This window comes from Rhineura floridana, chromosome 2 (assembly GCF_030035675.1).
Source record: "Rhineura floridana isolate rRhiFlo1 chromosome 2, rRhiFlo1.hap2, whole genome shotgun sequence".
Lineage (NCBI taxonomy): Eukaryota > Metazoa > Chordata > Lepidosauria > Squamata > Rhineuridae > Rhineura > Rhineura floridana.
This window is the reverse complement of record NC_084481.1, coordinates 233,063,348-233,091,318: the sequence shown is the minus strand read 5'-3', so window position 1 is coordinate 233,091,318 and position 27,971 is coordinate 233,063,348. Positions and strand designations below refer to the sequence as shown.

The 27,971-nt window shown below is 47.9% G+C and overlaps 1 protein-coding gene and 1 pseudogene across 1 annotated transcript; one reads left to right on the top strand and one right to left on the bottom strand.

Moving 5' to 3' along the window:
- Nucleotides 1–203: 203 nt before the first annotated feature.
- PTGDR (prostaglandin D2 receptor) lies at nucleotides 204–27,971 on the bottom strand. Its single transcript, XM_061612828.1, has 4 exons — nucleotides 27,954–27,971; nucleotides 24,271–24,369; nucleotides 23,186–24,172; nucleotides 204–2,135 (listed from the first exon to the last, which is right to left on the bottom strand). Exons 1-4 carry the CDS (start codon nucleotides 27,969–27,971, stop codon nucleotides 1,902–1,904), a joined length of 1,338 nt encoding a protein of 445 aa, XP_061468812.1. The 3' UTR covers nucleotides 204–1,901.
- LOC133378492 (5S ribosomal RNA) lies at nucleotides 9,591–9,709 on the top strand (annotated as a pseudogene).

Sequence of the window (27,971 nt, the reverse complement as noted above, 5' to 3'; positions counted from 1 at the left end):
AGCCTGGCTGCTGGATCAGGCCAGTGGCCCATCTAGTCCAGCATCCTGTCCTCACAGTGGCCAACCAGATGCCCCATTGGGAAGCCCGCAAGCAGGACCCGAGAGCAGAGCACCTCTCACCACTTGTGATTCCTCCCAGCGACTGGTATTCAGAAGCAATACTGCCTCTGAGAAGCTATTCTTCCTGATTTTGCTCTTCAAATGACACACACACACTTTCCTCCAAAACCAACATTTATTTCCTCTTCAGCCCCTCCCCGCTTACGCTTCTAGATGTCTGTCTGCCTTTTAAAAAATATAAATCAAGCACCTTGCGAATGTATCAGAGTAAACATTTGTCCAGCAGCTAAAACAAACCAAACGGTTTTCTGTACGTGAAAAACTGCTCCGGGGAGGATGGGGGAAGTGCCTTTGTGATTGCCATAAGGGCCAACCAATCAGTGCTGTCCCCAGCCCCTCAGCGGCAAACAGGACAAACAGTTTTCTCCTGCGCTCAAGGCTTAAAAAATGGTGGATGTTTGGCCAGACCAGAACAAAATGAACTTCCAGGAAAGGCCTGCTCCTCAAATGATGCATGGCTGAATGCACCCCAACTTTACAGAATAGTGTTGTTACGTCTGGGGTTTTTATTTTCATCCTTTTTCTCAACATTCCCTAACCTGTGCTTTTCCTCAAGGGCTCCAACCCTTTTGATCGTTTTCCTTGTCCCTTTTCAGTCCCAGCCTGACTGATGCTCGCGTGACTCATTTTCCCCAGCAATGCTCGGGGTTAAATGTGAGGCAACAGTAAAAACCATGGTTGGCATCCAGCAGAGTCGTCCTATTGGTGCAAGGACTTCTGCTTGCACTACAGGACTTCCCCTCCCTCTCCCCAACCCAAATCTGCTCTGGTGGTTCTCCCAGACTCCAGGAGCAGATTGGGGGGAGGGATGGGGGGCAGGTGGGGAGAGGAGAGGGAGAAGAAGTTGTGTTGTGCAAGTGGAAATCCTGGACGACTTTGCCGGATATTTCTTTAACCGTCCTATGCACCATTCATATACAAAGCAAGGGAAGGGTTTTTTTGTGTGATTAAAATACTGAAAGGGCAATTCAGCTCCCCTCTCTGGAAGAGGACCAGGCGGGGAAGTAAGGTAAGGATATCTTTTAGTCCCTGATTACTTTGTGTTCCTTCTTCTGCACTTCTCCTGCACCTTTTCCAGGTCCATGGTCTCTTTTTGAGATGGGAGCTCCAACCACAGCTGCACATTTGTTGCGCCTGGAACAATTGTGGTGGGGACTCCTAGCATTTCTAATGCCTGTACTAGGGAAATTTGCCCTTCAAGGCAGCACACTTTGGCCCTGGGTCCGAGCTGACCCCACTCTGCTATGTGACGTTTGCATGAGACCAGCCACTTTCCTGGTCACCCGTGCTGAGCAACTATTGCCTCCAGGTGACCTGGCAGGAAAACCTTTGCAAACTGGAAGAGGGCTGACTCCTTTTTTAACCTTTTGGGCCACAGATGTGCCACAAGTGACTGATACCTGCAAGGCAGCTCGGCTTGTTAAAATGCAAGGGGGCCAGCACCTTTGGTGGATTTATTTGCAAGTTTGGTGCGAGCCAGTTCCTGAATGCTTCAGTGAAAGGCTCCACAGGTCAAGTAGGTTGGTCATGAAGATGACCTTCTGTTTGGTTACTGCTACTTGAAATTTCCAATGGGCACCAAATCCTGTCTTAGAAGAACAGAATCCACGAATGGTGATGTGATCACTATCCTGGAGATAAGTCAGCCCTGTCTTTCGATGAGGAAAAAAGCTCACTTGCAGACACTGTGGCCCATCCCTTGGCACGTGACAATTCACATAAGGGGGGGAAAGTCCAGTTGTGTCACCTCTTGCTCCAGTTCACCAGAGGAAGGAAATGCCTCACTGTAGTGGGCCAGATTCCTTCCGGCCCCAAATTTCCAAGAGCTGAGAGTGTGGAGCCCTCTTTGCACTCAGCCTCCTAGAAACCGCTCGGAGGCAACTGCGAAAGAGGGACGTCCGGAAAATGATGAAGACCCACGGGTCCACGATGGAGTTCACAGAAAAAAAGCGGAGGGCTGTAAGGTCTGCCTTCTCGTCGAAATCTGGGGAGAAGGCTCCAACATAAGCACGGACCTGTGGGGGGATGAGAGAGATGGGATTGAAAGATGCACTTACAATTCATCAAGAGGGCCACATAACCAAAGACAGCACTTCCTAGGAGTACCCACGGTTCTGTACAGCCACTCACCAGTGGCAACTACCCCTTCCTCCTCTGGCGAGTGCCTCACAAAAAGCCCCAGTTCAAAGGAAAGAAAACACCACCCTTTTCTTCCACAGAAACCTTGCAGAGGGAGGCGAGTTGGCAGGTTTCTCCACCTTATGCTGCCTTATTTTTATTTTTCGCAGGAGACACCACTTGCAGCAGGAAGGCTTTCAGAGTGACAGAAAACACACCAAGGCCTGAGGACAGCAGCAATAACATCTTTTGGCTGGCTAGGAAGCCGACCCAAAATTTCTGGATCTTTGCTAGGGTTAACTGGAGGTGGGGTGTCAAAGGTAGCAGTATGACAAAAGTTTGCAACATTTGGGGCTTTTTGGTTTAGAAAAAAAGCAAGTAAGAGGTGACATGAAAGAACCTTCTCCACGGTCAACATAATTTCAGTTTTCTGACACTTTTATACTGTGTTTATGTATATATGGATATGGATATTGTTTATGTATTTTGCTTTGTAATTTAATTTGATATTTTTTAATTGTACCTTGTGTATTCCATTGTAAACCGCTTTGAGATCTTTTAGATAGTAAGCGGTCTATAAATGGAAATAACAACAACAACAATAATAATAATAGTATAAAATTATGCATGGCATAAATGTAAATGTACTGCCTTCAAGTTGATTCCGACTTACGGCGACCCTATGAACAGGGTTTTCATGAGGCTGAGAGGCAGTGACTGGCCCAAGGACATCCAGTGAGCTTCATGGCTATGTGGGGATTCGAACCCTGTAGTCCAACACCTTAACCACTACACCACACTGGCTCTCGCAGGCATAGAGAATATTAATACAGAAACGTTTTCATAGCACTAGAACTCGTGGGCATCCAATGAAGCTGAAGGTTGGCAGATTAAGGACAGACAAAAGAACGTACTTCACGCAGCGCATAGTTAAATTATGCTCCCACTGAAGGCTGTGATGGCAACTAACTTGGATGGCTTTCAAAGAGGATTAGACAAATCAATGGAGGAAAAGGCTATCCAAAGCTACTAGCCATGACAGTTACGCTTTGCCTCCACAGTCAGAGGTAGTATGCTGTGAAATAATTCCTGACCGTTGGCTATGCTAGCTGGAGCGGATGGGAGTTGGGCTCCAAAACACGTGGAAGGCTCCAAGGTGGCTGTTCCAAAGACGCTGAAGTGCCGCAAACAAGAATTGTGCAATTGAGGACATAAAGCAATTGCTTTGTTTTTCTGTAGAACCTGTACGTGTTACGAGCTCCCTCCTGTGGATAAAGAGGGATCCATTATCGTGACTGTTCAGTACCAAATCAAACATTTTCTTTGAATGGGCATCCATAATTTCAATAATATCCGGCGGTGAAAAACCAAAGGCTCTCCCAGGCAGAAATAAAGAACGATATTATCCTGCCATGTGCTGTAACGCCAGCAATCAAGACCCTCTCGGGTCATTTAAGTACCCCAGGAGCAATTAGTTCAAAGATCCCTGTTCTTTGTACAGCTGAACTTGCTTCTAAACCAAGAGCCCAGGAGTGACTCTGCAATGTGAGGGCAGAATTAGGGCAACATTTCAATCTTCCCTGCCTGCCAAATCTCTCTGGCCACCAGATGCCGCACTGGGAAGCAGCCAAGCAGGACCTGAGCGTAAGAGCACTCTCTCTTCCTGCGGTTTCCAGCAGTTGCTATTCAGAAGTCTACTGCCTCCGACAACTAGGCAGCTTAGAAGTCAGCTGATTGTTGGTGTTTTTTGGGCTGTGGCTTTGCCTGCACAGGTTGATTTCAAAAACAGGTCACCTGACATCATTGAGACATTAGGTGATTGACAGGTGGATGTTCCTACCCAACGTCAAACTTGGCCAACAGGGTGTGGGTGGAGATCATGATCTGGCCCACCAGCCTGATCCAGTCCCAGACCCCTGCTTTAAAGGAAATTTTCTCAAGAACACAGATAAAGAACTGAAGGACTGAAGGTTGAGCCTGACACTGATTTTATGCCTTCTATTTCCATGTTTACCTCTTTAGTCCCTTCAGTATCACTCCCCTATACGTATGTGTGTGTTTGTGTATGTATGTATGTATAAATGTGTGTATGTGTGTATATATAGTATTTTATGTATTTTAATGTTTTTGTGATCTTTATTGTGTACAATTTTATTATGTATGTGTTCGATTTTATTGTAAGCCACCCTGAGTGCCCTGTTATAGTGTAGAAAGGCGGGATAAATATATTTTACTTAAATAGATAATAAAAGAAAGAAGAAAAAAGTAAAACAATCAATAATGGCATAACAAGAACATTGGGAGATGGAGACATTGACACTTTACCAAAACCAATAGCAGCTGGTGCCTCCATGTCAGTGGGGCAGTGGAATCTGCTCCAGGTTTTAGCCTGAACTTTCAAGGAGCTGTCCAAGATGGTGACAGCTCCTTGAAAGTTCGGATTAAAACCCAGAGTGGATTCCACTGCCCCGCTGACTAAAACAAAGTTAGTAAACTGAACCTCGCGTAGAGAACAGGCAAAAATGTCAGTGCAAAGTGTCTTTTCAGAACTGAAATTGAGAGTACAATGGCCTATGAACAACAGGAACCCTGTTAATATGAGAAATGGATGGTTGCCAAGTAGTCCTCCAGCTGAGCCTCTTTGAACAGATTTTCAAGCCAAGGCCAGTCTCCAGATCACGGCAGCCTATTTTTGACCTGCTTACTACTTCTGGAGTCACCCTCTTCCCTACTGGAAGAGGTTCAAGGCTCTTGTATTAATTGATAAGGTCCTTAACAACTTGGGTCCAGGATACCTCAGTGACCACCTGAGTCACTGTATCCTGTATCACTGTATTCAATCACTGAGGTCTGTTTTTTTTTGGGGGGGGGAGTCACTGTTAGTGGTCTCCCAGGACCACTAAGAGCCCTGCATTCAGTACTGTGGGCCCGATTCTATGGAAACCCCTTCCAATTGAGGTCAGACTGGCTGCCTCCCTGTTGAAATTCTGGCATCCACTGAAGACTTAAAAATCACCAGTCATTTTAACCGAATCCTGACCTTGCAGTTGCAGCTGATTTTTATCTTAAAACATAATGTAACAGAGCTACTTGTACACTGCTTAAAGATGGTTATAATAAAGCAATATATAAATTGCTCAAATAAACAAGCAAATAAAACTTGGTGACCTCGAGGAGAAGCATCCTGGGGAGCTTTGAAGAGATCCTGGGAAAGTACAGCTGGCTCACAATGCGGCTGCCAGATTGCTGGCTGGGGTAGGCCATGGACAGGGAAGTCAGGAGGCATTCCTGTCCAATCTGCCCTGTGCTCACTGCATGCAGCAGCATTTCTGTTCTGCTGTGGTTTGTCTTCGACCCAAAATGACATTATCCATCTTGCTCTACCTGGTGAAATTACTGTTGCGCGCCTCCCCAATCTCCGAGCGGTGAGATTTCCGGGGTCCCTGTGCTCATCCAGGGTTTGGTTTCCTTTGGGAAGGTCAGCGGAGACTGCGGTGTCTTTATGAAATATGGTTTATTTATTTACACACATTCCAACCTGAGCTTAGGGTGGAGGGATTCAAGGCGTCAGTAGTCCAATATCCAGCTTTTCCATCTGGGTTGGAGGAGGCATCCTAAAGCCATGGTGCAGAGGGATAGCCTCTCTGCCTGCCTCCAGCCCCAGTCATTCTCTAGACACAACTAAAAACACTCAAAGCACAAACTTCTGCTAGTGGCCAGGAAGGGGGGGGAAGGCTCTCCTGAAGAGTTTCAATGACAAAAGGATCTTCCTGGCTCATTCACCAGTTGCTGGGCACCTAATAGGCCCATTAACTACCTGGCCACTCTATTAGCTTAACAAAGGAGACTCATCTGACCAGCAGAGCAAGTTCCTAATTCCAAGGCACAGGATTCCAAATCAGAGGCTGGAAAGGGGACCCACAGGGATCATCCATTCCAACCCTGCCCAAACTCACAATATTATGTAGCTTATGCAATTAATTATGTAAATTACGTTGTCATTATATTGTTCCTCAACATTCCCTTCGATGCAAGGAAACACAATGCAAACGTGAGGAAAAAGTAATCCATTACATTGCTGCTCTGTATTCCTGGAATTGTCTCCTGGAGCAACTTGCAGACTGCTCCCTCCATTTCGGTTTTTAAGTCTTATTTAAAAACCTTCCTTTCCCCCCCAAAGCTTTTGGAATTTCAACTTAGTTTATTTTTTACGATTGGTATACTTAAGAGTTTGTATATTTGAAGCCCTCGCTTTGCCCTCTATTTGTTTCCCTTCCCTTCCTTGGTTGTCTTCATTTTAGTTTTGGACAGTGACTTGTTTTCATTGTTCTGTTTTATGTACAGCACCATGTGCATCTGATGGCGCTATACAAATAAACAAAGAAAGAAATAATACCATTTGTGGACTGAGAGCAACAACAGTGGATGTGTATCACATCAGCTAGATTGATTTCGTTCCGGACATGGGACAAGCCAGCAAGCATTGGCAATTTCCATTCCTGTTTCTGTGTAAATTCTCCAGTATTGCTAGTCACATCATGGATGTCCTTCAGGGGCCCCTAGACCCTACAGCCACCCCTGAAATTGACCAAAACCTATCTCCGGTGCACCAACCTCATCATTTGCTCGTTTCAAAAATGATTCTGCTAGAGAGCATCAACGATTAACAGGCCTTTTCAGCTACCTCCCTTGACAACCTCCAACCTTATATGCTTTTATCCTGGCCTTAAAAGGGCTAGGAATGCCCACATATGGCTCTGGTGCTCAGCAGGTTTTTAAGAGCTTTCAAAAAAACCCACACAATCTAACTTTATCCCCTATTAAAACTCCCCCAGAACTGCTTTCTAGTTACAAATCTGTGATGCAAAACCACAAAAGCTAAAGAAGTTTACAGCCAAGGTTCTGCTAACATACCATCACTCCGGGCAGGCAGATAAGCATACAGGGCACGCTCCAGATGGTCTAGAGGAAAAATATTTCTCTGCCTTTTCTACAGGGCTTACCACTGAGGAAAAACTTGCAATTGGCATTGTACTAAGGTTGCTTCCAAACACCCTGTTTATAGAGCATTCGTTTCTATTAGTTTGCAGGGAGGGTCATACAAAGTTGTGTGAAGCAATTGTCCGGTGCATTTCCCCATCATTTTCCGCATCTATTTTTTTTAAAAAGTGTGCTTGTTCTACAAGGGCACACTGTGAGCCAGTGTGGCATTGTGGTCAGAGTGTCAGACTAGGACCTGGGAGACCAGGGTTCAAATCCCCACTTGGCCGTGAAGCTCACTGGGTAACTTTGGGCCAGTCACAGGCTCTCAGCCTAAACCACCGCACAGGGTTGTTGTGAGGATAAAATTGGGAGCGGAGAACCATGTTTGTACGCCACCTTGAGCTCTTTGGGGAAAAGGTGGACTACACATGTAATAAAAATAAGTAAATCCCCTTTAATGACACAACCGAAATTTGCCAGTTGGCGACTGAATCCTACCCACAAAACAGCAACAGTCTGGAGCTGTTATACATCTATGGTGGCATAAAGTTTTGTGGGCTAGAGTCCACTTCATTTGAAACTTCTGCCATAATACACTTGTTAGTTTCTAAGGTCCCACAGTACTTGTTATTCTATGCCCTTTGCAGTCCTCTTGTGCCCAAAACAGTCTTTTTTTTTTAATGTGCACAGTTGTTATGTAAATACATAGCGGCACGGCCCAGTTGGAATGAATACAAATAGACGTGGAGCCAATTCCCATGTTCAGGAAAGGCATGTAGTAAGAGTCATCTTGCGCCTGTACCACTTCAGAATGCAGGTGTGGGCTGGCATGACCGAGTACAAACACTGGAAGAGCCCTGTCGGATCAGGCCAGTGGCCATCGAGTCCAGCAGTCGAGTCCTGTTCTCACAGTAGCCAACCATGTGCCCCCATGGGAAGCCTGCCAGTAGGACTCTCTCTGCTTCGGATTCCCAGCAAATGGCACTCAGCGGCATATTGCCTGTGACAGTGGAGGCAGTATGAATTTCAATGTGCTGGGATGTGAGTGAATCTCACATGACAACTATGATGATGTGGAAACCCCCTGAGTTTAGGAACAAAGCTGCCTTATATGGAATTGGACCATTTGTTCACCTAGTTCAGTATTACCTACACTGATTGGCAGCAGCCCTCCAGGGTTTCAGATGGGGGATATTTCCAGCCCTACCTGGAGATGCCAGGGATTGAACCTGGGTCATTTTACATGCAAAGGTGGTGCTTTACCACTGAGCTACACTGATCTTATCCCCAATGGGAATCTTGTTTTGACTGCTGCTTCAATTGTGATGCATGTCTTGCGCTGTTTTGCTGTGCTGATGTTTAAAAAATGGTTCGTGTTTGGTATGTAAACAGCTTGCTCTTTTTCCTTAAGAGCAGCATAAAGATATTCCAAACAAGCACAAAACCTCCACCTGCAGTTTAAAGGGGCACAATCCAAGCTGATTCTACTGAATGTATAAAATGACACTCCACAAATCAGGAGGAGGCACATTAGGGTGGGCATGTGCCCTACTTTACAGAGTTTGAAGGGCTATCTGCCCATCCAAGCCTGGTTTAAAGATCAAGAGGGGTCATCAGGTTGCCCATCCACCATCAGAAGTTGAAGAGCAGACTGACCAAGCAGGGACCTGGGTCAACTGGTCACAGTCTTGTTCCCTGCTAGGCTGAAATGGTATTTCTATTTAAACAGTAGCAATTGTTTCTCAATGTGCATGGACACCTATAACCCCTCGCTGGATCGTTACCTTGTAGTGGTGAGTGGGATTGCGTGTTCCAATGAACCCTGTGAGCGATGCCGTCGGGAGTCATGTACTCCCAGCAGGGCCACCCATGGCGGTAAGGTCAAGGGAGAGGAACCAGACAAAGAATGATCCAAGAAAGTCCTCAACGGCAGAACAGGCGGAGGATAACAATGTGTGTGTTACAACGGCTGTGAAGGCGGATGTAGGCTGCAGCTGATAAAAGACTTCTAATCGTCGTGGTATCCATGCCATTGGATCAAAGCCTTTTCCTGTCACGACTGTGTGTTGATCGTGGTGCACTGATCTCCCCACATAAAACAAACTCACACACAGGCGTCTTCCATAACAAAAGTCCCATGGCGATCGGCAAATGATGACGGGGGCAGGACTGTGGAATCCAAAGCCCTTAGTCATGGTCTGGTACATCGGCGGTGGATACAGATTCAGATGGATCCATTGTTAAAGACTATATTTTGGAAGACAATCTTACTCAGTCACGAGTGATCGCCAAGAAGAACACATATAAATTAGCATATGCAAAGCAAATCTGGGCCCTCTTTTTTTTTTGGCAATATATAACTGGCCACCGCCTATGACCATACTACCCTAAACACATCCGATCTCGTCTGATCTTGTAAGCTAAGCAGGGTCAGGCCTGGTTAGTACTTAGATGGGAGACCGCCTGGGAATATCGGGTGCCATAGACTTAGAAGAAGGCAATGGTAAGCCACCTCTGAATACCTCTTACCATGAAAACCCTATGAATACATCCAAAAGATTCATAGGTTCGCCATAAGTCGTGATTGACTTGAAGGCATATCAACAACAAAACTGGCCACCTTCAGGCACATGCAGGCCCTCCTCCTCCTCCTCACTGGAAGTTGCCAAAAACAAAGCTGCAATGACCACTAGATCAAGGATTGGGCCACCTGCAGCCCTCCGGACGATGCTCTTGAACTACAACTCCCATCACCCTTGGCCATTAGCCATGCCCGCTGCGGTTGATGGGACTTGGAGTCTGACCAATATCTGGAGGGCACTAGAGCCCCATCTCTGTGCTAAGTGTGTTGTTGTTATGTGCCTTCAAGTCGATCACAACTTATGGCAACCCTATGAATCAGTGACCTCCAAGAGCATCTGTCATGAACCACCTTGTTCAGATGGGTCAGCATTTTCATAACAGGGTGGGGTGTAGCTCAGTGGTCGAGCCATCTGCCTCTCACGCAGAAGGTTCTGGGTTCAATCCCTGGCACAATCTCCAGGTAGGGCTGGGAGAGACTCCCTGCCTGAAATTCTGGAGAGCCACTGCCAGCCTGTTTAGATTACTGTAACACGCTCGATGTGGGGCTGCCTTTGAAGACTGTTCGGAAACTTAAACTGGTACAAAGAGCTGCAGCCAGAGTGTTAACTGGGGCTGGTTACAGGGACCATACAACTCCCTTGTTACAACCGCTCCACTGGCTGCCAGTCTGTTTCTGGTCACAATAATGGATAATAATGGAAAAGTCATATTTTGCTGCCACCATTAGATCATCTCTTTGCCGCCCAGCAGAGCTTTTAGGGTGGTACGAGGGCTTTTACATTCTGGCCCTCCTGATACTAAGGAAACATCGGAAGCTCGCTGCAACGAATTTGCGGAGCACTTCCAGGATAAGATTGCTTGCATCCGTCGGGACTTAGACTCTGATGTTATGACAGATGACTCCATTGAAGTGTCCAGAGCGCGGTCTTGTCCTTCATTGTTGGATGAGTTTCAGTTGGTGCAGCTCGAGGAAGTGGACAAGGTGCTTGGAATGGTGCGGGCGACCACGTCTGCCCTTGATCCTTGCCCATCTTGGCTGGTGAAGGCCAGCAGGGCTGTAACCACTGGCTGGGCCAAAGAGGTGATAAACGCCTCCTTGAGAGAGGGAGTAGTCCCTGGTAGTCTCAAGGAGGCAGTAGTGAGACCTCTTCTAAAGAAACCTTCTTTGGACCCAGATATTTTGAACAACTATAGACCGGTGGTGAATGTCCCTTTTTCGGGCAAGGTCCTGGAGCGGGTGGTCGCCGGCCAGCTCCAGGCGCTCTTGGATGAAACCGATTATCTGGATCCGTTTCAATCCGGTTTTAGGCCTGGTTTTGGCACTGAAACAGCCTTGGTCGCCCTGTATGATGACCTTTGTCGGGAAAGGGACAGGGGGAGTGTGACCCTGTTGATTCTCCTTGATCTCTCAGCGGCGTTTGATACCATCGACCATGGTATCCTTCTGGGGAGGCTCGCGGAGTTGGGAGTTGGGGGCACTGCTTGGCAGTGGCTCTGCTCCTACTTAGCGGATCGTCGCCAGAAGGTAGTGCTTGGGGAACATTGCTCGACACCCTGGACTCTCCATTGTGGAGTCCCTCAGGGGTCGGTCTTGTCCCCCATGCTCTTTAACATCTACATGCAGCCTCTGGGTGCGGTTATCAGGAGTTTTGGAGTGCGTTGCCATCAGTACGCTGATGACACGCAACTCTACTTCTCCTTTTCACCTTCTTCAGGTGAGGCTGTTGATGTGCTGAACCGTTGCCTGACCGCGATAATGGACTGGATGAGAGCTAATAAACTGAAACTTAATCCAGACAAGACTGAGACACTGTTGGTGAGCTCTTTACCTGCCCAGATGGTGGATGTTCATCCTGTTCTAGATGGGGTTACACTCCCCTTGAAGGAACAGGTTTGTAGCTTTGGGGTCCTTTTTGACCCTTCCTTGTCGCTTGAGGCTCAAGTGGCCTCGGTGGCACGGAATGCGTTCTACCATCTTCGCTTAGTAGCCCAACTACGCCCCTATCTGGACAGTGACAATCTCGCCTCTGTTGTTCACGCTCTGGTAACCTCTAGACTGGACTACTGTAATGCGCTCTACGTAGGGCTGCTCTTGAAGACCGTTCGGAAACTTCTGCTAGTGCAAAATGCGGCAGCCAGGTTGTTAACGAGGACCCGCTGGTCTGCGCATATAACACCTGTCCTGGCCCGCCTGCACTGGCTGCCTATTTGTTTCCGAGCCAGATTCAAGGTGCTGGTTTTGACCTATAAAGCCTTACACGGTGTGGGACCACAATACCTTGTGGAACGCCTCTCCCGCTATGAACCTACCCGTTCACTTCGTTCAACATCCAAGGCCCTCCTCCGGGTACCAACTCATCAGGATGCCCGGAGGATTGTTATTAGATCTAGGGCCTTTTCTGTAGTGGCCCCCGAACTGTGGAACAGCCTACCTGTGGAGATACGCCTGGCGCCTTCGGTACTTTCTTTTAGGCGCCAGGTTAAGACCTGGTTATACTCCCAGGCATTTTAATGTTCAATGTGTTTCATTTAATTTTTTTTCCGTTTAACTTGTTGCTGATTTTATTGTAATTTTATTGTAATATTGTATTTTAATCTTGTTTTGTTCACTGCCCAGAGAGCTATTCGCTATGGGCGGTTTAAAAATGAAATAAATAAATAAATAAATAAAATAATTCAACGTGCTGGTTTTGACCTATAAAGCCCTATACGGCCCAGGTCCAGGCTATTTGTCAGACCGTATCTCCCTATATGAGCCTGCCCAGGCCCTGAGATCTTCAGGAGAGGCCATTCTCTCAGTCCCAACACCTTTGCAAGCGCGATTGGTGGGGACGCGAGATAGGGCCTTCTCGGTGGCTGCTCCTAGGTTCTGGAACTCCCTTCCTAGGGAGGCACGAATGGTCCCCTCCTTGCCATCCTTCCGAGACTTTTTTATTCCGACGGCTTTTGGGATAGGTGTTTAGGATTGGGATCTACAAGGTTTGTTTTATTATTTTATGCTATTTGTATTATTTTAAATTGCTTTTTTGGTATTTTAAGTGCCTGTTTCATGGTTTTAAGGTTGCGTATAGTTTAATTGTATTTTAATTGTATGTTTTTGTATGCTTTTAACTACATGTAGTTTTATTTGTAAGCCGCCCTGAGTTCCAGTTTGGAAAAAGGGCGGGGTAAAAATAAAGTTTCATTCATTCATTCAGTGTACACAGTACTGAGCTAGATGCACCAGTGGTCTGACGCGGTATAAGGGAGTTCCCTGTGTTCCTATGTTCCTGGCTGTCTTCCGGTGGAGTCTGGGACTCTCCCTTCTACTGGAGCGTCGCCGTCGTCTTAGCACCGTTGTCAATTCTAATGAAAGTGAAGCCTTGCCATCAAGCTGGTTTGGCAAGCGAGGCTTCTCCTGGCCTCATCTGGTTCCAGCCTCTCATTAAGCGATGGTCTGTTTCCTTTGCCGGACAAGAGCAGGTGTGATATGGCAGGAAAGGCTTCTGTGAGTGACTGGAAATGGCACTAGATTTTTAAATGCTCTATAAAGATAAGGGAGTTGGGAGCTGCTTTATGCCAAGTCAAAGCACTGCCCATCGAGCTCAGTACTTTGTATGCTAAGCGGCGGCAGCTCCCCAGGGCTTCAGATGAGGTCCTCTGACGACTCTACCTGGTGAAGCCGGGGATCGAACCTGGGACCTTCTGCACATAGAGTAAATGCTCTGCCACTGAGCTACAGCCCTAGTTCTGGAGTGCAGCATCCATTGATGACTCATCATCATCATGAATTGCCTTCAAGTCGATCCTGACTTACGGCTACCCTATGAATAGGGTTTTCATGGTAAGTGGTGTTCAGAGGGGGTTTCCCATTGCCTCCCTCTGAGGCTAGTCCTCCCCAGCTGGCTAGGGCCTGCTCAGCTTGCCACAGCTGCACAAGCCAGCCCCTTCCTTGTCCGCAACTGCCAGCCGGGGGGCAACTGGGCTCCTTGGGACTCTGCAGCTGGCCCATGGCTGCACAGGTGGCAGGGCATATAACTCCTGAGCCACTCGCTGTGGGGTGATCTTTAGCTGGCCCTTAACACCCAGGAGACACGAGCTAGGATTTGAGCTCACAGACTCTGGACTCCCAGCCAGGCTCTCCTCCCCATTTTGCTGCATACAGGAAATGGGTGGAGATTCCTCTCTGACCTTGTGCTGGGCTTTAGAGGCAAAGAGAAGGCCCCCTGTTCATTGTACCTCCAAAGAATCCGTACGAGTTCTGAGATGAATCCTTTTGCTTTTCCAAGAGAGTCCTCTTTGCCCTTTGCTTCCAAGAAAGGGGAAAGCGCTCCCTTATTCAATCCTGGGCTTTGGAGGTCTTTGGAAAACAAACAGCCTTCTTACTGTTTTAGAGAGCCAGTGTGGTGTAGTGGTTAAGGTGTTGGACTACGACGTTCGAATCCCCACATAGCCATGAAGCTCACTGGGTGACCTCTCAGCCTCATGAAAAGCCTATTCATAGGGTCGCCATAAGTCGGAATCGACTTGAAGGCAGTACATTTGCATTTTTTCTTACTGTTTTTAGGACTTTTTAGAGCGTTTTTAGTGTTTTTGTTTGCTGCCCTGGGCTCCTACAGGGGGCGGGATATAAATTTAATAAATAAATAAATAGATAGATAGATAATACTCCTTCTGAGTGCCTCCCCAGTTCAGTGCAAGGCCAGCGATCAGCCAAAATCTATGGGCTACAGTCACCGTCCCTACCTCTGACCAAAATACAAAGCAAAATAAGGAGAGCCTGGCTGGGAGTCCAGAGTCTGTGAGTTCAAATCCCCGTTCATGTCTCCTGGATGTCAAGGGCCAGCTAAAGATCACCCCACAGTGAGTGGCTCAGGGGTTACGTGCCCTGCCACCTGTGCAGCCGTGTGCAGTTGCCCCCCAGATGGCAGTTGCAGCCAAGGAAGGGGCTGGCTTGTGCAGCTGTGGCAAGCTGAGCAGGCCCTGGCCAGCTGGGGAGGACTAGCCTCAGAGGGAGGCAATGGGAAACCCCCTCTGAATACTGCTTGCCATGAACACCCTATTCATAGGGTAGCCGTAAGTCGGGATCGACTTGAAGGCAGGCCATTTCCATTTCAAGAGACGTGCATGTAAACTAGCAGAGGCGGCATCATCTGCAGAGCTTTCCAGGACTCCGCTTGCCTTGATCCTCAACCTGGGCTACTTTGGCACCCAGTTTTGACTTCCATTTTCGGGTGAAGGACTCGAGGCTTCTGAATTTCAAGAAGGGCCTAGCAGAAGAGCAGCTGCTGCTGGCAAGCAATTCCATCCCCTTTTATTTTTCCGTCTTGCTTGAGGACAGCTTCTCTGCCAAGGTGGTGCCTGCGCTCAAGGCTGACCAGGGGAGAATTGCCACTCCTTAGCAACTGCATTTCTCTCAGCGGTAGGGGCTCTGTGCTGGGTGTACAAACACTGCCGTGCATCTGAAAAGGGGATCAGATGCTGAGGTGGTGGTGTGGCTCGGAAGACCATGGCCCAACTGCTAGTGTGGCAAAGCGATTAGAGTGTTGGACTATGACTTGGGAGTCCAGGGTTCGAATCCCCACTTGGCCATGAAGCTCAGTGGGCAACCTTGGGCCAAGGTGGTGGTGCTGGGGCAAATGGAGCACCCTCTTAAGAGCTATGCTTCCCCCAGATCTTTTTGGGAAATTGTATTTTTGATTTCTGACATGACAGACAATGACAGACTCCATTTAAAGAATGACAGCTTAAGAACAGCAGCAGTTTAAGAATAGGGCCTTCTTAACAATTCAGTGAGTAAGGCAGGGTGAGTGCATGACAAAAGCTTCATCTGAAAGAGCCTCCAAAAGTCTGCTTACTCAAGACTTTCCCTGAATGAGGGTGGGTTTTTCATGATTATAAATCACCATATAAATATTTAAGTGATCCTGAGAAAACCTGCAGAGTAACATGACTCTTAAAGAGTTAAATATTGGAACTTTGTATTATAGGCTAGAGTTAGACGCCACCTGCTGGACTTTTCTTTGCTCTGTTTCTCAGTTTCAGTTTCAGTTGTGTTCTCTACCCAGCCAGCAATAAAGAAGCATGTTTGTTTGCCTGCAGTAAGAAGCAAGTTTGTTCATTCTGCAGTTATTATAACAAGTAGACTGGGAGCTTACTGACAAAAGGTGAAATGAAGACATAAAGCGATCTGAAAAAATATCTATCCTAAGTTATCCTTTACTCTTTTAGAGCACTCACTATACTCAAAATCATAGTGGCTATTTTTTCTTCTTTTTTTGAGTACTTGAATGTCAAAAGATGAAAACAGAAATGTTGCAGTGTACATGACAGTAAGCTAGCTGGCTGGCCACCTAGGCTGTAACTCAGAATTAATTTCTGATTTTCCCAATATGTGCAGCTCAGCATGAGGCCCTTTCAGGGTTTCTAGGCAGAAAAATCAACCCAGCAACCACTAAAAAAAAAGCCAATTGCTTTCCACAATTAGTTTCCAATTGTTGGTCCTTTGTGTAGCAACCAGTTAAAGTTTTCCCTTGATTGTCCAATAGGAAGGAAAATCTAAAGGTCAGGAACAAGACTAGAAGGAGGAACGCTCAAACAGGCGTTAAAAAACACAACCTAAAGTATTTGTTTTCTCTCTGCCCTTCCCTAAGCTTGTAATATGGGCAAGTTTGTTTTTTGCATGGACTATAAAACTGAGATACCAAATGCAGCATCAAAGCCAAGCTCAGGAGCTCATTGTCATTACCAAAGTAGTTCAGTTCATGAAGAATCCAAACAGAGGGACAGAACATCGGTGAAAGGGGACTGTAGCTACGAGCAAAGTCAAGCTTTTGACTGTGGTATTCCTGAGGATCTCTCAGAAAAGGGTGAGACGATTCAACAGATTAAACTTCATTCATGTAAATTAACATACTCTCTGGATGAAGGAGGAGGGTGGGGGCAGAAGGTCACTGCCTTTCCCTTCCCCTGGCCTGGCCCTCACGTCCTCTCCACCAGTGGGGGGAGGATTGGCTGACACTATGCTCTTCCCACCCCTAAATGTCCCACGTAGAAATGTGGCTGCCACACCAAACAAGGAAGGCTGGCTACAGGGCTGTCTCAGCGTAACCTACCTCACAGGGTTGCTGTGAGGATAAAATGGAGGGGGGGAGAAACATGTATGCCACCTTGAGCTCCTTGGAGGAAAGGCGGGATATAAATGCAGTAATAAATAAAATAAGGCTCACCCATCACCTAGCAAAGCTGTGCTCTGCTGAAACGGGGATAAATTAAGGTGCCAACTCCGGTGTCACTTTATTATATACATATATATTCCAAAGAGGGTACCAATTTGCATAAAACGTGCATATGTTAATTTATAAGTATACACACACATTTAGAAAGAATGGGTTTATCTAATGCAAGTCCTGCTCAGGGTAGATCTATTGATATTAATGAAACTTAGCCAACATTTTTTTATCATTTTAACAATAGGTTACAAGAGAAGGGACTTAAGTTAGTGACGTTCATTAATTTTAATGGGTCTACTCTGAATAGGACAAGCGCTGCATACAGCCCAAATTACTGTAATTTAAACAAAATTGCATCACGTTTTCCCCTATTGGGAAAGACTGTGACCAGCTGTGGATGGACAACTTCAAAGGGTCCCGCAGATCTCCCTGCTCAGAAATATTTATCTTTAAATAGACTTGAACTGGACAGCCCTTCAAAGAGAAGACTGTAAATGTAAGGCCCTAGGAAAAATACTGGCCTAATTTGCAGGTCTGTCGTGAGGACTGCTATGATAATGCACATGAAATGCTTTGAAAGCTGAAAGCACCATATAAAGCTGGAGTATGAATGCTCATTTGCTCATTCTTGGCTCTCATGATGACTAGATGTGCCAGCCTCAAAGTTCTTGTGCTGCACAACTAATTCAGTGTGGCTAGTGGGGCTCTGGAGTCCTAACAGAGGACTCCTGGCCATGAAATACACCAGAGAAGTTATGAGATTGCATGGGTTTCCGTGGATCAAAGCAGAGAGGCCTACAGCACAACTAGGATAAATGTACACCTTTTGGGGATGGTGCCTAAAGCAGCCTGCAACTCAAAGGGCCAAATGCAGCCCGCTAGCCATGTATGGTGGCTAACCTTCTGCTCGGGGTATCTTGCTTGCAGCTGCAAAGACAGAGGAGGTTGTTGAGCATCTAGCAGGACACAACGCGGGCCTGGTGGACTTCTGTCAGGAGCTGCTGACCAGAGCACCATGTGGCCAGCCGCATCACTCCACAACAGTCAGTAAACTGTATTGGATTTGAAAAAGTTTTCATATGTGTAAATTGTTTTAAACTACTGTTATATATGCAATTGTTTTAACTGTTTTTACACATGCAATTGTTTTATTAATGTGTTTATCGTATTGTGAAATTGCTGTGAGATGCTTCATAGGAAATTATTCATAAATGTATTATTATTATTATCGTTATTATTTGCTCCTTGAATGGGCAGTATGTTTGGAATGGATAAAAGAAAGGACTTCATGCAGCAGTATTGTTAACCTATGGAATTCACTGCCACAAGGTGTGGTGATGGATAGCTTACATAGCTTTCAAAGCAAATTAGGGTGAGTCATGGAGGGGACAATGACTCTGCTCAACGGAACCTACATGTTTAGAGGTAGATTAGCTTTAAATACCGGTAGGCAGGGGGACTTGCAATAAGGCAGGGATGGGAATCCTGTGACCCTCCAGATGTTGTTGGACTACAACACCCATCACCCCTGACCGTGCGTGCTGGGGCTGCTGGGAGTTGGAGTCCGACACCATCTGGAGGGAACACTAAGGGAGGGGTGTGTGGCTTTTGCGCTTTCTTTGTGGGTTCTCCAGAGCATTCCTGCTGGAAGCAGGATTCCAAAGTCATGGTCTTTTCCGTCTCATCCAGCAGGGCTGGCCTAACAACCAGAAATCAGTCTTGTAGGAATCTAAACTTCTTTATTCTGAGCCACACAAGGCTAAGGCCAAAGAAATATGTGTTGGTAACTTCTTAAAAATGGATTCTGTTGCCTAGGAATGTGAAACCTTTCCCCAATTGTTTGCATGCTTGTGTGTGTATACATGTGGGTAAGTAGCCAAAGCAAGTCTTTAAATATATCATCACTGTTAGCAAACAGCCTCATTCCAAGAATTAATTCATTAGCAGCATTTGACTTCTGCGGTTCTGGCAGGCTGCACGCAAACCAACCTCTCTGAGGCGAGTCACTGTCGGTGCTTTAAAAACTCATCGCTTGAATGTTTTGCAGCTCAGTAAAGGGAGAACAGCAGTAAGCCATAAACTCTTCTTTGGGTTACCCAGAAATGCTTCCCACAGCTAAACACCCCAGAGGGTGGTTGCTCTCTCCATTCTTGCGGCTGTGATAATTTCAGAGAAGTGCGACACGCTTATTCTCAAGAAAACTGGCGTGAGGCTCAGAGCCTTTAGCAACATCAAGGACGGTTTAGGCAAGGGCCACTGTGATGTCACAGAGCGGGTTGAGGTTCATCCTAAGGGACAACAGGTAACTGGATTTGGAGATGAATATCTCTGTTCTCGAGGGCAGGCAGGGGGGGACAGGTTACAGTGAACGAATCAAATCCTCCATCACTCTTAATCACTGCTGCAAGAGACTTCAGCAAGCTATGGAGGAAGGAACTAAAGGAGGTGGAAAGTAGATAGATTAGGGATCAGGACAAGAGCCTGCTTTCTGCATAATACGTTTCTGCCTGTACTATTATTATTCCCGATTCAAGGTGCTGGTTTTAACCTATAAAGCCTTACACGGCTTGGAATCATGATACCTGACGAAACGCCTCTCCTGACATGAACCCACCCGTACACTATGCTCAACATCCAAGGTCCTCCTCCGTGCGCCTACTCCGAGGGAAGGCTGGCAACAAGGGAGAGGGCCTTCTCAGTGGTGGCCCACAAATTATGGAATGATCTCCCTGATGAAGTTCGCCTGGCGCCAACATTGTTATCTTTTCGGCGCCAGATCAAGACTTTCCTTTTCTGCCAGGCATTCTAACAGCATGTGCTGAGCTCTGACCCCAGGTCTTTTAACTTGTTTATCTGTGCTTCACGGTTTTAAACTTTGTATGGTTTTAAAATTGTATATTTGTTTTTAATGTTCAATGTTTTTAATTTTTGTAAACTGCCCAGAGAGCTTTGGCTATGGGGCAGTATATAAATGTAATAAATAAATAAGTAAATAATTTCAAAATGCAGCTGCACTTTAAAAATTTGAATAATGGCAGTGCAAGCCTCTCTATTTTGCCCTCAGGATTATCCTTATACCACACCCCCTTTTCCCTAGGCCACACCCCTCACTGGCACTGCTTTGCACTCTCCCTGGGCATTTTTGGCTGGCTGTAATATGTCCTTGATCTCTGATAAGGCCTCTTGCGTGCCTGGATGGGGAGGGGTCTGTGAGTGTATGTAGAAACAAACCTATTGTACAAAGGTAAAATTTATATTTGTTGCTCCGCCCACTCTTGCTTCTGGTCCTGCCCACTGCTGGCATGTGGCCCCCAGAATGTTACCCAGAAGGGAATATGGCCCTCAAGCTGAAAAAGTTCCCCATCCCAGCTATTCATGTGTTTTCAAAAGTAACACCCCTTGAGTTCACCGTCACTTACTTCCACGTATGAATAGGTCTACAGCTTCAATTTCAAATTTTACTTTGTCACTTGATTATATAAATGGAACTTTAATTACACTTTATAAAGTGTAAAGCTATACTTTTAACATTTTCTCCTTTTTTCCTTATTAGGTGAATAGCTATTTAAAAGCCTAGGACATTATATACACACCCTATTTTTCTCAAGCCCTTAAATCCAACAGCATCTGTTACAGGGGACGTTGTAAAACTTCGGATTTGGAGAATGTTGGCAAGCCAGTCTGAGATCTGAATGAAAACATAACTAACACATTTCTCTAACAAATTCCTTCCAGTGACTACGGATGCATGAAACAGAAGCCAACATGTCATCTATCAAAGTAGAACAAGTGCATGTCACTGATCTTTATTTGGGGGGGGGTGATAAGAGGGGACAATAAAAAATGTTCTGTGTGATTCATTCATAATTTTGCCTCTGGGGAGCAGCTGGCAAAGATCTCTGTCACCTGTGGCTCGTTCCTTCCCTAAAACAATTCCACCCTGTCTTAATAGCTGCTATACCGTTCATCACCTTGACTCACCCTCTGGGCCAGGGTCTGCTTTCTGTTAAATTTGACAGCCAGGGGAAGGACAGGGAGGTGTCCAGTTATTAAAGATATGCGAAAAGGAAATTAGAGCTAAAACTGTTTGGAGAATAATGTTGCACTCTGTGCCACACAAGGAGAGACAAGGCTCTCTCGGGGTACACGGAAAAGGCAAATGTGCTAGGAGAAGCTGCCAGCCAACCCACCTCATCTCAGGTGGAAAGGCTATGGAGCATGGCATCTATGCGCCCCCCAGGCAAGATTAAAAAGGTGGAACCTCCAATGTCGGAGGCAGGATCCCTCTGAGTACCGGTTGCAAGGGATCACAAGTGGGGAGAGGTCCTGCTGCGGACAGGTCCTGCTTGCGGGCTTCCAAAGAGGCATCTGGTCGGCCACTGTGAGAAAAGGATGCTGGATTAGGTGGGCCTGTGGTCCAGTCCTGCAGCCAGGCGCTTCTTATGTTTTTCTTGATTTATTGCATTTGTATACCGCCCCATAGCCAAAGCTCTCTGGGCGGTTTACAACAATTAAAAACATTTTAACATATCAAGCTGAGCTAATTATTTATTATTTTGTTTGCAAATTTAACAATGAAAGACAACCAAAACGAAATTAAAAATACTAAAGAAATAATGAATGAAGAAAAATACTATATAGTAATAACAATAAACCGCCATCAGATCACATTGTGGACACAATAACCACCAGTACCTGCATCCTGAGCAAAGCATATAAATTAATATAAGCCCTCCGGATACCCAAATAGGTATCTACTCAAAACTGATGCCCACATGAAATATTTTCAAATGCAGCCAGGGCAGTGAGGTCCTCAGTCCATTGAACCATTATTATTATTAAATTTCTTAGACACCTTTAATACTGCCTACACCATGATTGGACCACCTGCATCTCTAAGCCTAATTTCATCTGGTCCTCAGCAGGACTGTAGGCATCTAGGGTCTTGGGGGTGTGTGTCTTTGACACTTCATTTTTTTGGACAGCAGGGTCCCAGCAGTGTCCCTGTATCTCTAGCATCCTACGAGACAATCAGCATGAAAGGGGAGTCTGTTGGCCACTGAAAAGAGTCGTCCTTTCCTGCTGATTGGAGCTAATAAGAGTGAAAGGAGGTAAGTCAGCCACCGAGAAGACTCTTTTCAGTAGCTAACACTCTCTCCCACTCTTTGCTCCCACAAGACGCAGTAACGGCCACCAGCTTGGATGGCTTTAAAAGAAGATTAGACAAATTCATCGAGGACAGGGCTATATCAATGGCTACTAGCCGAGATGGCTGTGCTCTGCCACCCTAGTCAGAGGCAGCATGCTTCTGAAAACCAGTTGCCGGAAGCCTCAGGAGGGGAGAGTGTTCTTGCACTCGGGTCCTGCTTGTGGGCTTCCCCCAGGCACCTGGTTGGCCACTGTGAGAACAGGATGCTGGACTAGATGGGCCACTGGCCTGATCCAGCAGGCTCTTCTTATGTTCTTATTGCCTTTCATGCTGATTTGGCTCCTAGGGAGGTCTGTTGTTGTGGGAGAAGGCACGAACAAGGATCTCATTCTCAAGCCAGAAGCAAAAGATAGAAAGGGGGGAAGGGGATGTAGCTGTGCCTACCATGAAGGGACCCTGCAGCTCTGAATTTCCCACTACATGACTGGTCCTCAGTTTAGCTTGAAAAGCTCTCTGCAAGCCTAATCTGGGTAACCGGCTGGGTGGGGAGAGGGAGAGAGGGAAGGGAATAGCAGTTTTTCAAAAGCCACCCAGGTTTAGCTCTGCCCCCGCCCTCTGCCGGCATGCGGTCTCCAAAGGGTCACCCCCCCTCCCAGGGACTGCGGTTGCCTGCCCCTGTTCTACACGTTGTTGGGCTCTTTCACTGCAAGACCTGAAGCTGGCGGGGACGGAAGCGGTAGCCTTCTGCTTAGAGCCAAGGCATGTCGGGTTCTGCCACTGAGCTACCACGGGCCCTTCCCCCGGCGCTCTTTGGGCAGCTTGACGCGCACGGAGAGGACGAGAACATCCACATCAAGATTGACGACCTTGAGGTCCCGGGCAGAGGAGAGGGGGTGGCGCCCAGGGCGCCCAGAACGCGCGTTCCGACGGGGCGTTCCCTTGGGCGGCCAGCGCCTCTCCGGGGCGCGCAGCTGTCCCGCGCCTCCCGTCCCGTCCACCGCCCCATGCAACTGGTACTTACAATCACCGGCAGGGAGCAGACGGTGAAGAGGACGGTCATGAGCGCCAGCAGGACGAGCTGGCCCAGCTCCTCCGTGCGGCCGGCGCAAGGAGGCGCGGCGGCGCTCTGCGCTCCCCCTCCGGCCAGGTGGCTCCTGCGCCGCCGCGCCATGCGGTAGAGGCTCCGCATGCTGCTCAGGTTGCAGAGGCCGATGGCCAGGACCAGCGCGCCCAGCAGGCTGGCGTAGAGGACCGAGTAGGCCCGCCCGCCGCCGGCCATGCGGATGAAGCACCACGTGCCCGGGCAGTACTGGACGTGGGCGCCAACGCCCAGCAGGGGCAGGGCGCAGAAGAGGGCGCACAGGGCTGCCGCCACGCAGGTCAGCAGTGCGCCCAGGCGCCGGCTGGTGTGATGCTCGTAGAAATACGGGTGGCCCAGCGAGAGCCAGCACTCCAGGGCCATGGCCAGCAGCAACACGGTGGGCGCCAGGCCGAAGAAGGCCATCAGGAAGGCGAACAGCTGGCACAGCCGGCCGGGGACCGCCTCTCCAGCCGCGGCGTCTTCCTCCTGGACGGCGACCGCGGACCTCGGGGGCGGCCACAGCTCGCTGAGGCTGAGGTTGCGGGCGTAGGCGGCCAGGACGATGGGGCTCAGCAGGCACTTACCCAGCAGGTCGGTGGCGACCAAGGTGCTCACCAGGAGGTAGAAGGCGGAGGCCCGGGGCCGCCCTCCTCCGGCGCGCTGGAGCCGGGCGCGGAGCTGGTGCTGCCACAGGAGCCCCAGCGCCAGCAGGTTGCCCAGGAGCCCCGCCGCGAAGAGCAGCGAGCCGGGCAGCGCGGACTGGCCGCCCTCGAGGCGCCGGTTGCTGCGGCACCGATAAGCGCCGCCGTCCATGGAGACGCCGCCGGAGCCGGGCGAGGGCGAGACCGCGCGCCTCGAGGGGACGCACGGGCCAACTGAGCGGGGTGGAACCCGGTAGAGGGGCGGCGGCCGCAGGCCGAGACCTGCCTATGAAGAGACGCGAGGAGGGGCGAGGATGGACGGACGCCACGGGTCAGCCTCCGTCTGACGGGGCGGGGACGAGGAAGCCGGAGGGGGGGGTGCACCAGGGTGTTGGCTGCGGTCCAGAGGAAGCCCAGTAGGCGCGCGGAGGGCGAGAAGGAGCCGCTTGTTCCCACGGAGACGGGGCAACGACTCTTGTCTTTCTGTGGGAAACGGAAAGGGAATAAGCGAGAGGGGGCTCCCTTCCAGGGTTGAGGAACTGAGAGGTGCCGGGGATCAGGGCTGCCCGACAAGGCGTCTCCTCTGCCCCGGAAACCCTTACCTGTAAGTCCTCAGAAAGGCCAGGCTGGCACAGCGGGAGAGCGCCAAGGTGGCAAGGACAGGCTGCATATGCTCAGAGGCACTCTGTTCATCCTTCTCTCCCGTCTGGGGATGAGCCTTAATAACACTGAAACCAGGTCATCGCTCAGGGTTCAGTGTGTTGGGAAATGCCTCCTTTTTCTGCAAGTGGAGAGTGTAGAGGATGATGGTGAGATGGGGCACCTGCCTGACATGCAGAAGGTCCCAGGTTCAATCCCTGGCAAGGCTGGGAGAGAACCCCGCCTGACATCTTTGAGAGCTGCTGCCAGTCAGTGAAGGCAGTACTGAGCTAGATGGACGCAGAGTCTGACTCAGGTGAAGGCAGCTTCCTGTGTACCTATGCACCTGGTAAGAATTGCCTTCCAATGAGACTTTTCAAAAGCTGGTTCTTTGGGGAGCAGTGTCCTCATGGTTAAAGGCTTGGAAGATCCACAAAACCACCCAGCCATTCCCTCCAGGTGCGCTGTCGCCGGTCTTGCTGTGGCACCGGCATCTGTGCCATCCCTCCTGCCCGCCCAAGGAAACTTCCTGTGCTACCTGCAAGGTGAAATCCACCCTGCGTGGTAAGGTTGGGCACCCCTCCTTTCCCTTTGTTGTGATACGCCTTCAAGTGGATCACGACTTATGGCAACCCTGTGAATCTCGTTTGGATACATTCGTAGGGTTTTCATGGTAAGAGGCAAGCAGAGGGGGTTTACCAGTCAGACTGGCAGCAGCCCTCCAGTGATCCACACAGGACCTTTCCCATCCCCACTGGAGATGCGGAGGACCAAACCTTGGGCCTGCTGCTTGCAAGACAGATGCTCTAACCCCGAGCTGTTGCGCCCGGCTGTGTGCTGGGAGGAGGCAGTGCCCTCTCCCCTTGGTGACAGGCAGGCAATAATATTTACCTCCTGTCCATCAGTTGCTTTTGTTTTCTCAGTGGAGCCGGGAGCTCAGATGAGAAACACAGATGAGTGGTTTAAGCTGCGACCGGGTTTGTAGGCACTTCCCGTCCTGAAAGATAACAGGACCTGGCAGCCTTCAGGGGGCATTTCTGACTGTGGGGAAATTGCTGGAAAATCTGAGCTTTGCAAGCCGGATCATCGAAATTGGTCCCGTGAGTGACATCTTTCGGTGACAAAAACGAATATCCTGGCTGTGACTGTGCATGCGGTAATGAGGTGGAGAGGGAAAAACTTGCATGGCCACATGGCTATTTTTTTTTTACAAATTTGTTTTATTTTAACACAGGAGAAAAAGGACTAACACCACATACTTAGAGGAAGGGGTGTGTGTGTGGAGTGGAGGTGTTGGTGTTGAAGTGGATTGCTGTGCAGCAAAAGTGAAAAATAGTTTTGATTGCTGTATATTACAACAGATCACGTAGCACTCTTATGAATCTTCACGCTTATCTCTTCAAAATAACATCAGTTCTACCAGAGACGGTGTAGATGTCTGTGATCCCTTACTGGGTTGAAGGTATGGGGTTCTCCTTCATGTGTTTGGCTAAATCAACACAGACTTTGCAATCAGAGGCCTTTGTTTGTGTGTCCCCCTCCACAGGAGGTTTGGAGAGTGGCGACACAGGAAAGGGCCTTTTCAGTGGCAGCCCCCTGGCTGTTGAATGCTCTCTCCAGGGAGGCACACCTGGCACCATCTTTAGCCATCTTTAGGCACCAGGCAAAGACCTTTCTCTTTTCCCAGGCCTTTGGCCCTTGATGTTTAGGGTCTTAGCTCTTGATGAACTCTTCTGGTGCGGCAGGACCTGTAGACCTGCCCTTTATTTGTAGTGATTGTGTTTGTTTGAACTGCTTTTTAATTGTGAGAAGGATTTTAAGGTTTTATTGACTCTGTTGTTTTTAACTTGTTCATGTAAGTTGCTTTGGGTCACCTTGGTGAGAAAAGCAACTAACAATTACCATTACCGTTCCCATTACCATCATCATCATCATCATCATCAATAATAATAATAATAATAAAACTAGGGTGGTGTACATTTTACATTTACCCCTCACAGAGCTACAATTCCCAGCACGCTTTACAAGCTACAATTCCCAGGTTTCTTTAGGGGAAGTCATGTGCTTTAAATGTATGGCGTGGATGTGACCTATAACTTTTCCTCTAGACACATCCACAAGATACATTTAAAGCAGGGGTTCCCAAACTGTGAACTGTGGACCACTGGTGATCTGTGAGCCTTGTTCAGATGGACCGCAGCATGCCTGTAGAAATACAGTTAAAAATCATGCAGCTTCTAGCACAGGGCATTGCAATTGCTACAACAGACAGAAAAAAATCATTTCAGTAATCTGCCAAGACCCTCAGCAAAGTTTCAAGTGATCCATGGGGGAAAAAAGATTTTGGTACCCCTGATATAAAGCCCTGATTTAAACTGTAGTTTACCCCTCACAGGACTACAAGTCACAGCACCCTTAACAAACTATAGTTCCCAGGATTCTTTTTGGGGGGTATTATTTAAATATATGATGTGTACACAGCCCTCAATTGTTATTATTGTTATTATTTCATTTTCTTATCCATGCATCACCATAAGGTCCTAGGGCCCGCCACAGTAAATCAAAAACGTTGTTATCTGCCTTCAAGTCGATTACAACTTTTGGCGACCCTATGAATCACTGACCTCCAAAAGCATCTGTCATGATCCACCCTGTTCAGATCTTGTAAGTTTAGGTCTGTGGCTTCCTTTATGGAATTGATCCATCTCTTGTTTGGCCTTCCTCTTTTTCTACCCCCTTCTGTTTTTCCCAGCATTATTGTATTTTCTAGTGAATCATGTCTTCTCATGAAGTGTCCAAAGTACGATAACCTGTTTCATCATTTTAGCTTCTAGTGACAGTTCTGGTTTAATTTGTTCTATTTGTCTTTGTCTTTGTCTTTTTCGCAGTCCATGGTATGCACAAAGCTCTCCTTCAACACCACATTTCAAAGGAGTTGATTTTTCTCTTGTCTGCTTTTTTCACTATCCAACTTTCGCATCCACACACAGAGATCGGGAATACCGTGGTCTGAATGATCCTGACTTTAGTATTCAGTGATACATCTTTGCATTTGTGGACCTTTTCTAGTTCTCTCATGGTGGCCCTCCCCAGTGAGATCAAAAATACAATATTAATATTACAATATTAAACAATATTAAAAACAAACTGGAGCCACAAGAATTGGACAGGTCCTAATTACAATCAGAAGACTATCCTGGCCTTCGCCACCACTTGGAGGCAGAGGGGGTGATGCCCAAGCCTGGAGCAGCAGAATAGCTGCTGGAAGGGCTAGAGCAAGGGTTGGGACCTTCTTCAGACCGAGGGCCGCATTCCATTCTGGACAACCTTCTGGGGGCCACATGCCAGTGCTGGGTGGGGCCAGAGGCAAAAATGAGCAGAGCAACAAATGTACATTTTACCTTTGTACATTTTCTATGCAGACTCACCCTCCTTTTGTACGCCAT